The following is a 13,725-nucleotide window of genomic DNA, read 5'->3' as shown; positions in this document are numbered from 1 at the left end:
AGCAATTGTACACAGAAGACCTCTTAAAGCTGTTTAATTAAATGTTTTTAGGGATTTTTAAATAATGTTTTTAAAAAAGATGTTGATTACACAGCTTGTGACTACTTAATTCTGAGAAGAATGAAACATACAGTATAAATAACACTTGACATTTGACTGCTCTGAATGTTTAAAATGCCACTCGTATTTATTAAAATCATGACTGAAATTATTTAAATGATAAACTCCAGTGCGCTGACTCCCTTTGCATCACACTGTATGCACTGTACAGTAATTGTGGGCAAAGTTGATACTAAGCGTGATCCTAATAAACAGGGATTATATTTAAAGGCTTCATTCGCTTCCAGCTCACAAGGACAGGATTAGTGGCAAGTTATAATTCTTATGTAAGAATTATGTATTATTATTGTTATGTTTATTCAAGTATTATGTGCACTGTCTGTGAATATGAACAAAAACATTAAACGGAAACAGAAGCATCCAGGATATCGTATATGTTATAAACTCCCAAAGACTAACAAATGTTGATCCAATATGCACATACTCACTTCTGGAGCCTAATCAGGTTTGGTTGCCTCAAAAATGATCAACTGTTATCTTTAGATTTCAGCCTGTTCAGTTTGCACAGTAGGCAGCACCTTTTTTTCTTACATCATAAGTTATTGTCAGAAATTTTTTAACCTTCACACTTTATTTAATTTTTAATCACTCTGTTTATTAATTGTTTTTAATACCTACTGCCGTGCCACACATAATCCGTTTACATGTGAAGATTTTAGTGATCCGGGGCATTTTATCTAGTAGTATGAAATCAATATGTGCATAGTATAAATAATCATGAAAATGTCTTCATCAGAGACATGGAATAAGTCCTTAGTATTTGAAATCTCTGTGTTTGATTAACACCTATAATATCATGGAACTTGTTCATGTCACTTATCAGTTTTTGGCACTGGAGGTGTGAACTGGTGTGAAACTGCTGACATAAAGGTGTTATTACAGAAGTGTGAATAATGTTGCAAACTCCTTAACCTTCAGAAATGACTTAGACAAGACAGCTTTACTCCTCTTCCCTTCAAACCCTTTATTTATTCAATTTATACATACTATACTCCTCAAAAAAGTGTTGCTTGTCCTCCAAAGGTAGATTGCTGATTCCTAATCTGACTCTCCACCTTCATAGCCTAAAGTAATAAAAAAAAAAAACCTCATTATCGAGAAATCTGTTCATGTGTTTATGTGAGTAATAAAATACCGTATTTGATAAATGGGCATTGGTGGCTTAGTAGTACCTCAGACTTCTCACAATAGGGAATGCCCAGGTTTAATTGACCCAGCCACACAAAAAATGAAAGGTTGGGTCAGGAAGGGTCCAAATTAGATCAGAAAAAACACCGGAGAGCCAAACTGAAGAAAAAGCTTGTGAAGAAAAAGCTAATTTTCCATTCTCCCAGAACCACTTTTTCACAATTTGAGTCTTTCAGCAATTTAACTGAAATATGCCTGTGCCATCATAGAAGAAAAAAAAATATCATAGATCTGATTTTCAGGTCATTGAGTACATTTAGGGAGTAATTATATTCATTTTATGTAGACTTCATTTTATTGCCACATAATGGGACTGAGCCGAGACTTCACAAACTGAAGCAACGCCAGATCATAACACTGTCTCCAGCGACTTGTACAGTGTGCACTATACAGTACATGGGTGCAGTGTTTTATGCTCTTCGCTTCTTATCCCGATGAGCCCATCGCTCTGGAATTGGGTAAATCTTTTTTCATTGCTCCAAAGTCTAATATTTATGCATACTTAAGCAAAATGACAAAACATCAGCCCAATATTTTAGATTTGTTCATGATAAAAAATAAAAAAAACAGCTGAAATATATACAATATGTCTATATTCTTGTTTTGAAATCTCATTTTAAAGAAGTAAAGCAATTATTTTAATTGTCATAAGACAGTGAATGCACAATAATATGCAATATGTGGAGTTGTGTAAAATGGAGATTAAACATCTTTAGTCTGTGTCTCAGTCATCAAATATGCCCATGGACTAGTGGGAATAGCTGCTTTTCTGGATGGCTGTGAAGAAGAGGTCCAAGATCCCTGTGCTGCACACTTATGGTATCATTTAACAGCAAAAACTTTTAAAGTTTTTTTTACAGAGAATGGCTGTACTCAGCAACGTAAAATGTAGTCCCTAAATGTGGTTAAGGTGGGATTTTCTTTAAAGTGGAAATAGGAAAATTGAATGGAAAATCTAGTCCAGTATGATTGCGAATTTATAGCCATTTTCTCTGCAGGGTCCTTAGAAAGAAATTACATGAACGTTCCAGTGACATGCATGTTTTTTTACACTTCACATTAACATTTTTTACATGTGATGTGTTATTTTCACCTGATCTGTTTAGACATGATTGCAGCACAATGTGTAGAAATAACTTTCTTCATAAACTTCACATGTTTATGTGAATGTATATTATTTGTCTAAGGATATGTAAAAGACCTACAGTATGATTATATGCAAAACATACTGTATGTGCTTGTTCTGGGAGGAAACCATGTTGCTGTTCTGACAAATCTTGTCTGGTAACTGAGTGCTTTCTAATTTTACAGAAATGCTTGCTCTCCTTGTCTACGGTACATACTGGTCATGTACAGGGTTAAGGCTTTCAGCTTGTGCTTTCAGTGAGTGTCAGGAATTAAATAGCAAACAGTAACTGTTATGAGGGGATTTCCTGCCAACCTTAATGTGATATTAACACATTACATAAACTGTATAGGCGTAAAAGACCAAAAATACTGTAAATACCTGTGGTGAAGGTGCCTTGTTGCTAAAGCATTATTTAGACCTACATACAGTACAGTTCATGCAGAGTGGGCCACGAGAGGCAGCATATGCAACATAAACAACTGTTTAGGAGCGAGCTAAGATTGCAGCACTCTACGAATTGTGCAGAGACGGTGGTGTACCGAGAAAGAGAGGAATGAAGCACTTCCTCCAGAGACAATAAAAAATTGACATGCAAAGCAGATAACCACAGGCTGAATGATGCAAGAACAAGTAGCTGTCCATCCACTGTGAAATGTAAAGATTTGCTTTCATTTTCCTGTTTAATAAAACACATGTACAATAGATATGGACTTTACTGTATTCTGAATTCTTAATGCCTAGTTACTTTTCACCCACCCTGTATACTCTACTGGGAGATTTTGGATCATGGCTGTGAGAATTTGTTTAATCAGCCCCAGAGCAATAGTCAGGTCAGACATTGATGTTTGGGTGAGGAGGCCTGGGTTCATTTGGCATTCTAGTTCATCCCAAAGATGTCCAGTAATTTTGAGGTCAGTGATCTATTGATGCCACACAAGTTCTTCCACTCCAGTTTTGGCAAACCATGTCTTTACAAAGCTTGCTTCATGCACAGGAGCTCAGTCATGCAATAACAGGTTTAAGCCTTAATGCTGCAGCACACCAACAATTATGCGTGCACGGATGTTGATTATACCAGTTAGAGACACGCACTAAGACCCAGCAGGGGAGACGATTGCCTACAATTCCGCAGCGCAAGAGAGAAAAAAAACGTTGGCTCAGTTGTGATCATGTGATGCTCAGCGGCAAAACAAGAAGCGCATGAGTGATACATGATACTTGGTGCTCTTGGAGTATAACTCCATGGTCTTTTGACAAAAAGGCAAATAAATCCAATATTTTCCAAATTCCTGGCTCAATCTATACTATCTTTGGCCTTCACACTCAAATTTGTCACCCATTCATTACCTGCTTGTCACAGTAACAAGTACATTAATTTTTTTTTCAATTGGATTATGGAACTGTAAATAACAGTGCTGAATACTGTGGATTTCTAAGTAAGAAAAATACAGTTTATAATAGTGCAAGACACTTTTCACAGTCTGTTTTAATGTGAAAGTCATCAATCCTTGTAGAAAATCAGAGTAATGAAATAACAAAAAGAGGAAAAGACATATTGTACTCCAGACAGTGTGTCTTTTTATGGGTGCAATTGTGAAAGCTAGCACTGTGCATAAAACATTATACAGTAGGCTATAATGTCTTCCTGATATTACACAATCATAAAAAGCTAGTTACTGATTCCACAACTGCTTGTGTTCCAGTGACGTCTACAAATATGTCATTATGATCAATATAACTTAAAATGACTGATACTTTCAAACTTTTTAAAATCTACATTTAAATAAATGATAAACATATTTTACATATTTAAAGCAAAAGATTTTTTTCTATGATGAAATAAAATGAAAGGCAGAAAAAAGATCAGCAGTTTAATGACTCTTATAATCATTCACACCTTTACTCACATGGTTTTGGAAGAAAGCTAAATGTTAATGTAAACGACGAGACTGTTCTTGCAATATCTGAAAAAATTGAGTATATATATATATATATATATATATATATATATATTTTTTTTTTTAATTTATTATTTTTTTTTTTTTGACTCAGACAAACACAATGTAAGTGGTAAATATCTAAATTTACCCTAATTTACTTTCCCCCAATTTCCCCCAATCACTTTAGGCATGGTTATGGTAAGAAGATGTTTTGGTAAAGGATTAATCCGGACTGTAATAATGATAAAAAATCCTTGATTCATTTGAAATGGTGTGAAATTGTTTATTTTAACAACTTATACAAACGAATATACATTTATTATACTTTAATATTAACACATCTAATAATATTATTGGAAAAAATATAACTATAGAAGAAAAATAGAGTAAACAGCTCAAGCACATTTTTATAACATATATGTACTTTGTTTCAGCTGATGAAAAAAGCTAATATGGTCTCACCTGTATGTTACTAAATATACACACATTACAACGCTCTTGCATGAGAATGTTGTACTGCCCAGCCAAAAGAAAATAAATAAGTAAGTAAATAAATAAATAAATAAATATTTTTAAAAAAATAATCACATACAGTATATATGTAGTTAATGTTTGAAAATGATTCCCTGTGTTTCCAGATTTATTGATTTTTTAAATGCAAGCCTATATTTTGACCTTTCTCAAACAGTGACTTTTTTATGCAGGAAGTGTTGCTCATTCTCTTATCTAGTTTCACAGCTCAGTTTCAGGTGATTTGGCCAAGTCTATATCACACGTTATCTAAGTATGTTTTGACTTATTTTTATAAAGGAATAACTGTCTACAATCAATAATCCTACATTATACAGTACATTAGAGCTAAAAAAGATTTTTTTTTTTTTAAACGCAGATCTCTGATAAGTTGTTGACAAAAAAAAAACAGGTTCTTAATAGGATGATCAAAAAACAAATATGCTATAAAGTCATTATAAGACATTGCCAGGCCATATTTAGTGTTGTGATTTAGATGTTTTAAATAAATGTAGGCACATGTATTCCCTTCTTCAGCTTCTCATTGCATTGCAGGTAATAGAAAATTTCCTATATATTTTTTTTCTAACTGGAAAATCTTAACCAGTGGAAAAATATTTAGATTAAAATTACAGGACAATAGATAAGGAACCAAATTCCATACCATTAGCTGAGCACAACCTCAATATTCAGCTTCTTTTAGGCTTTTTAGACACACTGACCTCCCTTATTCCTTGCCTATCCAGTCTTTTGTATTTAGATCTTTATACTGTTCATAACTTACGGCTTGTCCTTATTGTCTCCACCACTGCTTTACTATTTCTAGTCTTTTGCATTCTTACTGGTCTGGCCTTCTGCATCTGACTTCGTCTTCGTGCTTTTACCCCACATTCCACAGGGTTTGTTTTGTTCAGGTGCTCATTCTCCTCACTACCGTCTTCAAAAAAGCTCTACCTGGAGACTGGTTTATTGGCTCTCAAGCTTTTTTGCCTGGCACTAGCATCCATCTTTGTGGCCATGGATTTAGCTCTGAACAGGTTCCTGTGAATATAAAAAAATATGTTCTAAATATATCGAAATAACCTGAGATGAGACTAAAGTGTCAACATTACATCAACAAAAATGAATAATTTTACCTGTAGACTAACCTGAGCAATGTCAGAAACTCAACAGGGTCATTATTCATAGACCCTTTAGTGACCTCTATTCCTACATCAGCACTGGTTGGGTTCTCCAAGGCAACATGGAGGTCTGAAGGAAGCTCCGATTTTTCCTGCAGTGGCTCAGAAAAACTCCTCAGCAGGACACCAGTGTTCTTTGAGCTGAAGTGATAATGAACCATGATTAGGATCAAACAAAAAAACAAAAGAATGAACAAAATAGTTCTGAAATGTCAAATGAAATTGTGTCTAAAAAATGTGCATAATAAAAAAATATCACATGAGAAAGTTTAAAGGGGACCTATTTTGCAAAATTATTTTTTTTTTTATAATTTTTTGAAATTTGGATGGAACTCCAGTGTGTGTTAAGTACAAATAAATGCAAAAAATGTCCCTTTTTAAAATTGATAAGGACAAACCCTTGCCTGGCTTATTGCTTAGCTCTACCCAGCACTCTTGTTCTCTGGTGGGACAGAGCTTGGCAGTAGCTAATTTATATAATCACTGGAATGCATTTGGGGGAACTCTGACACCTATATCAACTTCTTAAAGTAATATACTGCTCGGCCTAAAAAGTAACCACCTGGATTTAACTAACTAAATAGTTTAGAGCCTTCCATTGGATAATTATTTCTTTATTAATATTTATTAATTATTCTTTATTAATATAGTTCAACTAGTTATTTAATCACAAAGTTCTTTCTTTAGGAACCATGTCAGAAGACATATCTTGTGATTTGCATTAAGAAAAGAAAACAGTTAAGGAGATTGCTGATACCACTAAAATTGGGTTAAGAACTATAAAACATTATTAAAATCTGGAAGGATAGTGGTGAACCCTCATCTTTGAGGCAAAATGTGGTCGGACAATCCTGAATGGATGTGAAGGGAGATCACTTAAACGCTTAGTAAAATCAAAACGTTTAAACTGTTTAATAATGAAAGTAAGAGCATTTCCTCCATCAATGCAAAGAGAACTTAAGGGTCTGGAACTAAACAGCTGTGTAGTCTTAAGAAAACCACTTATCAGTGAGGCTAATCGAAACAAAAAAAAGTTTGCAGGTTGCTAGGGAGCATAAGGACTCTGGAGCATTACAAAAAGGTCATGTGGTCGGATGCGTCCAGATTTTTTCTGTTGAGACTCAAAATAGAAATAAAAGTTGTGACATCGCATAAGCTTATCAAAAAGATGCCACAAGTATATTCAAAGCAAAAGGGGGTTCACACAGTATTGTGTAGTATTTTCATTATTCCACTTATTATACTATTTTTGTTGAGAACCTATGCTATTACTTAAACAATGATATTTAAGTTATTGCTGATTAATATATGGTTAAAGAAAGGTCACAAGAAAGGCTTATCTATACCATGCAGATTGTATTTAATGTCAATCTTCAGGCTTTATCCATGTTTACTTCTTTAGTTGATTGGCTATGTTTTCTTATGCAAAACCGTTTGTGTGTGTGTTTTTTGTATGTGTATTTGTTTCACCTGTTGATACAGAAGATGTTACAGGTTTGGTCAGCAGGATTGGCACAGAAACAACGGTGTGTAGATCTGCGACGTCGGGCCAGTGGACTCCCCAACCCATATACAGTAGTCTTACTGTAGACGGTAAAGAAAACAACTGCCCGTTATTAGTTATTTAAAGGAGAGCCTGTCAGCTCACAACACACTTTATTGTTATACCTAAAATAATTGGGTTTATGTCTAAATGAATTTAACTGATATGCTGCTCTGGCAAAATGATATGATGATAATAAAATGATTATAGATTCTGTTATGGATGCCAGGGTAAAATGTACCAGTTACCACTGCAAATGCACTTGAGAATACTATTTTTGCAAGAACTATTCCGGAACAGCTGACCTTCATGCCTTAAAATATGGTACCATATGGTAAATATTGTAACATTTTGTTGTTACTTAATTACTTAATGCCATATGTGCTATGTCATAGTTTGGAAATCTCTATTATCATTTTAGAAGTTATAAAAACAAATCCAACCTTGTGTCCAAACTTAATTCTACTTTAAAGCAGTCTTGTACTCCAAATTTGAACTCATTAACAGATATCTAGCATAGTTAATGGACTCTAAATAAGTGAAATATTTTTAGATTGTCTGCAATCATATGCCAACTACTGTATATGCCTTTTCTATAGTTTTCTTTATACTTGATTGAGTTTTTATTTTCTCCCATATTTGTCTCACCCTCTGCATAATTCAATTTAATTTATTTGATATAAGTATGATGAAAATGGATTTGTTGTTCAAAACTTTTAAACAAAAGTCAATTTGAAGGCACCTTGTCGGAAAGATAGAAACCCTAAGCTTGATGTAAGCTACAAATTAACAAACCATATGGTAAATTTTGAAAATTCACATAACAAAACTGAAGGCATGTACTTGGTGTGCTAACCTTGGCGTGTTCACCCAGATGATGTCCAGATGGCAGAAGTAATGACATTCAGAATCCACCTGGTTAACGCAAGCGCATCGTTTGGTGCGTTGTCCATTTGGGACATTTCCAGCAGACTGGTTTATCACAGGCAATCCAAATCCTAGAAGAATACAGTACATTAAGTAGTTATTCTTACTCAAACACTAAATACTACAACACACCAAACTCATCCAATGCCCAGCACTGTAAAAACCTTAAGAACCATGTGTTAGGTTTGATTTATTACATTATTTATGACATCTGGCTGTTTAAGGTATGTTTTCTAAAATAATCATGGAGTTAGTTAATTAATGGTTGGGGAATTGTCTATGTCTGACTTTGTCACTGTTGGAATTCAATTACTTAAAAGTTTAAATGTTTATTTTACAGTATATCGAGAGAAAACTCTAACCTTGTCATATAATCTAGGTGAAAACTTGTTACCCAAACTATAGCTGGCTTAAATGCAATAATCTGCTGTATTTGACAAACCTGCAGCAATACTGAATCATGCCATAAATGTCAGTTTTAACTGTCACCATTAGAGAGAGTTGTAATGTTTTATCTGCCAATAAACTAATTTTACAATAAAATGTATCTTACACACCCAAGTTAAAAACTTTAGAAAAATAAGATTTTTAAAAATATATATTTTTACCTTCATACAGCACTGCAGACCAGCTAATAAACATGATGAAGGTATAAAGTGCCATTTCTTTGAGTTCCAATCAAGTTTAGCTGCAAAGTCAAAAAGAGGCAAGTAAACTGAAGTGGTAGGATCAGTCCACGCTCAGCAGTAGGTGGTTGTGTAGTGCTACGTCGTGTCTGTCCACACTTATAGTCACAGTTTCTCATCCTATGCCAGATTTGTCCCCTCCCATTTTAGCTTTCAATATTACACAACTTCAGCTCCATCCTGGTTGCCTCCAACATTCCAGGAATATGCAGTGTAGCTGTTAAAATCATAGCTATTGTTTAAAATAGTGTAGGTGGACAAGCCTGCAAGAAGAATGGAAGGATATCTACAGATTTGCATGAATTCTGATAGGAAAAGCCCACTCCCTGGAACGTAAGATAGCCCTAGGAACAATTTAAAGATCTGATCACATTTACATTGCGGTATAGTTGGAGGGAGTGCAAAGCATTCATTTTTGCTTCCTGTCCCCTCCAGCCAAAATCTGATTTTAATAATGGATAATAAAATTACCATAACATATTACAGGAGAGATATTACTTTTAGAAATCATGCATAAACTTTTAGATTCCTTGTGGTTGTTTAATATATATTTTTTAAATACAACACTTAGACATAGTACTATGCTTACATGGATCAATACAGTCCTTTATGATATTATTCACACTTCAATATTCATTAAACAGCTGTTTAAACTAAACAATAAAGCCCCTGGTCACAAAAATAAACAAACAACACAGTCAATTGAGATGACCCTGAATTGGCAATACAGTAATATCACTACACATTAGCAGTGTGAGTGTAATAAAATATACATAAAAAGCTTTATCTGACTAACAGCCACAAAGTTTTTATGGCTCTAGATGTTAAACTGGAATGCAGTAATGAGTCAAAGATTAATATACAACTAAAAGCTTGGCCAAAGAAGATCATGGTGCATTCATACAAAAATATCAGCCTTAATCATGGACTTCTGTGATGGCTGACCATGACCTACATGTACTGTAGGTAAAACATGCATGCAGTGACAGCCAGATGTCAGTCAATGAGCATTTGCAAATGTCCCCTTACAGCGGACACAGGTGAGTACACAGAGTCCATTGACTGCTCTTTTCCAGCAGATACACATACAGTAGCTTCCCAACAGTTCCACGTAGGAGTCAAAAGCTGGTACATAGATGCAAATGCTGTCAGGCAGTAATCTTCCCGCTGACAGAGATTAGCATGATTTATATCACTTATACTGTGTAGACAAATGAGAGATTGAAGCTCATAGGTGATGACAGAATGGAAACCACCAAGATAGGGAAATATGGCAGGCCTTCACCGGCTGTACAGATTAAAATTATTAATATGCGATTTGAAATTGTGATATTTACATGAGTCAAAAGTTCATGAAGGATACAGAAAAAAACGTCCTCAGCAGAATCACTTAAAAGTTATACAGTTCATCTTATCTGCAAGTTTTCAATCCAGCTTAGCAGAAGTTACACTTCTTAGGCAACTGAAGGTTAGAATTAAATGTTAAACAGGTAGAGTTGCAGTAGGAGTGATTTCTTCTTCTTAAAAATAAATATAGACTGTGAGCACTGGATGCAGGTGTAATAGGCTAGCAGAGGTCTCAGGGGTTCCAGGGATTTAGGATTAGGTTTTAACCACTTGAATCAAACAGGGCGTTTGGTCAAAAGTTGAACAAAATGCTACGTTTAATCTTAATTCTTGTAAAAACTATAATCTTAACACCACAATGTAAATTTTGGACCCTTATTTACATCACTGCAATTTTATGTGAACTGTGACATTGTTGCCTTATTGCTGTGCCCTAACTTGTTACAGTATGACCTACTATAAACAGTCTGTTATGTGTGTGTATATATATACACACACAGAGTATAATATATAATATATATATACAATATATTATTTTTTTCCTTTTTTTATGTACTGTATGTGTGTGTGTGCATGTGTGCATTTATTTTGTTCATTCATTCATTCATTCATTCATTCATGCAGCTTTATTTTTAAAGTGTCTTTCTATGCAATATATTTCATTTTAGTCACTAAGGTTAAGATTAGGGTTGGCTTTAGGTGTGTAATATAGGATTAATCTGCAGTGCTCTGTAGTTTCCAATTGGTGAGACTTAACATGTAAAACTGATGATGAGATAAATCAGACAAGAGCTGGGTATTTTGTTGCAGTGATCTTGATTCCTGTCTGTCACAGAGACATATAAAGGAACTTACAACAGAGAACTAATGGATGTGCTTTCCTTGGAAATCATCTAATTTCCACTCCTTCCTCCTCTTCATTGCTTCTCACCAGTAGCACTAGATAGTGCTGTGGGTGCACTGCTTTAAATAACATTTTAAATAAATGATGATACTGCATTTAAAATTTTTTTTTTTTTTTTTTTTACAAATGTGTCAAAGTTATGTGAAAAGCAATAAAGCATTACATAATGCAGTTGTATGTTATGAAAAATAAAAAAATATTTTTGAGCCAAATAAAATATTACTGTAATTATAAGATAAAAAAATAAATGGAAAGAGAAAAAGCTGTTTTGATGACTTTAGTCTGTGTTTAAAAATTGCATTAAGGGTTCTTTTTTAGGTTTTTATTAGTGTGATAAAATCATGCTTAAAATGATTAATCAGTCTGGACTCAAAAAAACCTTTTGCATATGTACAGTATTGTAGCCAGAACAATAAACACATTGAATTAATTATTCTATGATACTAACTTATAATACACATTCAAGCACACAAACACTCTCAGTTGTCACAGATTCCACACTGTGACAGACTGTTATAAATTTATTTACATTGATAAATTTACATTGGATTTACATCAGTGTCTAACCATAATTGTTTACAGTAATTGTAAAAATATTGTAAATATTTTTTTAAATATTTATCCTTTGCATCTAAATGAACAATAACTGGGGTTGGTCAACCATTAACAAAAGGGACCATATTTTAACTAATTAAGCTACTCATACTATCGTTTTTTTGAGTGACAAGTCATGACCGGATATTTCTCAGGTTGATTGTAAACCGACAAATTGGTTCTGCTTTACTGCGTCAGCCCACAAGGAGGTCAAGTTATACTCTTCTCCTGAAATGAACAAAGTCCAGTATTGTCCAGTTTGCTGATTATTGAACTGTTGACACTTTAAATAATGTTTTTATGACAACTAAAATTGATGGATGGAGCTATGCAGCTTGAGCAATGTTAGCTAACACTTGCTTAGCCTGCTGAACAACAACAGGCTTGCTTAAGGTTTTCTTCTTATTTATTAATAAACATAGCTTTGTTTCAAAATATAAGCTAGCTATTAGCAGCCACCTTTCTCAGCCATTTTACTAAGCGGGGGGTCGATGACGACGTGTGGGGGGTCATATATATAGTGTCATATAATTGAATTTAATATACAATTATATACTGTTACATAACATACAGAACTTTTTACTGTATACACCAGCATGTTACTGTTTATTTTTTGAAGAGTAATACAATGATACTTTTGCATCTAATTCCTGGATAAGATGGAAGGAGTGTGTCAAGAAGGGAATCTGATGTAAAATCCTGTGACAAAACAAATATTTAGACTTGATCCATTGGGGATTAAAATATATATATTGTGAATATATATATATATATATTTTACATTGAAAAAGGTGTGTCATAGTAATTGTCATAATTAGACGATTATCTGTAGTGCTCTTTAGTTTGCAAATGCTGGGATTTAATATGTAAAATTGATGAGGAGATAAATTAGACAATCAGCTGGGTATTATGTTATAGTGATCTTAATTCCTGTCTGTCACAGAGACATATAAAGGAAATTACAAAAAAATTGTAACTGATAGATGTGCTTATTATTTAATTTTTCCTCCTTCGCTTTTTACTATAAGCAACTCTGGATTCAGATTAGCTTTATGGCTAAAAAAAATAAATAAATATATATATATATATATATATATATATATATATATATAGGCATAATTATATTTAATATTATAATTAATAGTTTTTTTTCTTTTTTGATTTTCTTATTCTGTTAGTAGATCACCCCAAATGTCTATGAGGTTCATTATCTCACTATTCTGCCTTCCTTTTATCCTCCCACTTCAGTGGTATCCTCCATCATTCCTTTCTGTTAGCATGAAATTCTAAAGAATCTTGAGTTGGATTAACTAGAAAGTTACACAAATTCAAATTATGTCTCTTCAGATTCCATTGGCATGCATCAAATATATATTACATTTTAGTGCCATACATAAATGTGTTCCAACTCAAACCTGTTGGGAAAATCAGGATTTGGACTGCTTCTGCCTGCCCTGCATTTTTTCCCCCCACTTTATTTATAAATTTTCCTAGCATTACAAAATTATCACAAATATTTCAAAAATACAGTTTACATAACCCTTCACCCTAACTATACATAGAAAATGTAGTCAGGATACAAATAAGGAATTGTCAAAATAGGATACAACCAATAACCCCCTAGTAATAAAGAACAATTATTGTGACCTCTTCCCC

At 33.6% G+C, this 13,725-nt stretch overlaps 1 protein-coding gene across 2 annotated transcripts; it reads right to left on the bottom strand.

Moving 5' to 3' along the window:
• Window positions 1-4,664: 4,664 nt before the first annotated feature.
• LOC128520702 (endothelin-2) lies at window positions 4,665-9,282 on the bottom strand. 2 transcript variants are annotated; one of them, XM_053495057.1, is made up of 5 exons: window positions 9,147-9,282; window positions 8,468-8,609; window positions 7,539-7,652; window positions 6,024-6,209; window positions 4,665-5,928 (listed from the first exon to the last, which is right to left on the bottom strand). In XM_053495057.1, the coding sequence occupies exons 1-5, from the start codon at window positions 9,199-9,201 to the stop codon at window positions 5,838-5,840; spliced, it is 588 nt and encodes a 195-aa protein (XP_053351032.1). In that variant the 5' UTR covers window positions 9,202-9,282; the 3' UTR covers window positions 4,665-5,837. The 2 variants fall into 2 exon arrangements, with proteins under 2 accessions (XP_053351032.1, XP_053351033.1); XM_053495058.1 differs by having other exon boundaries at window positions 4,671-5,928; window positions 6,036-6,209.
• Between the last annotated feature and the right edge of the window lie 4,443 nt (window positions 9,283-13,725).

This window comes from Clarias gariepinus, chromosome 4 (genome assembly GCF_024256425.1).
Source record: "Clarias gariepinus isolate MV-2021 ecotype Netherlands chromosome 4, CGAR_prim_01v2, whole genome shotgun sequence".
Lineage (NCBI taxonomy): Eukaryota > Metazoa > Chordata > Actinopteri > Siluriformes > Clariidae > Clarias > Clarias gariepinus.
This window is presented reverse-complemented; position numbering and strand designations above follow the sequence as displayed.

Bases quoted from the DNA above. Each gene is read 5' to 3' on its own strand.
- LOC128520702 (XM_053495057.1), bottom strand. From the start codon at position 9,201: ATGGCACTTTATACCTTCATCATGTTTATTAGCTGGTCTGCAGTGCTG. The intron at 7,653-8,467 runs GTTAGCACACCA...TACCGTCTACAG, and splicing joins ATCTGGGTGAACACGCCAAG to TAAGACTACTGTATATGGGT. The intron at 5,929-6,023 runs GTAAAATTATTC...TTATATTCACAG, and splicing joins TTGCTCAGGTTAGTCTACAG to GAACCTGTTCAGAGCTAAAT.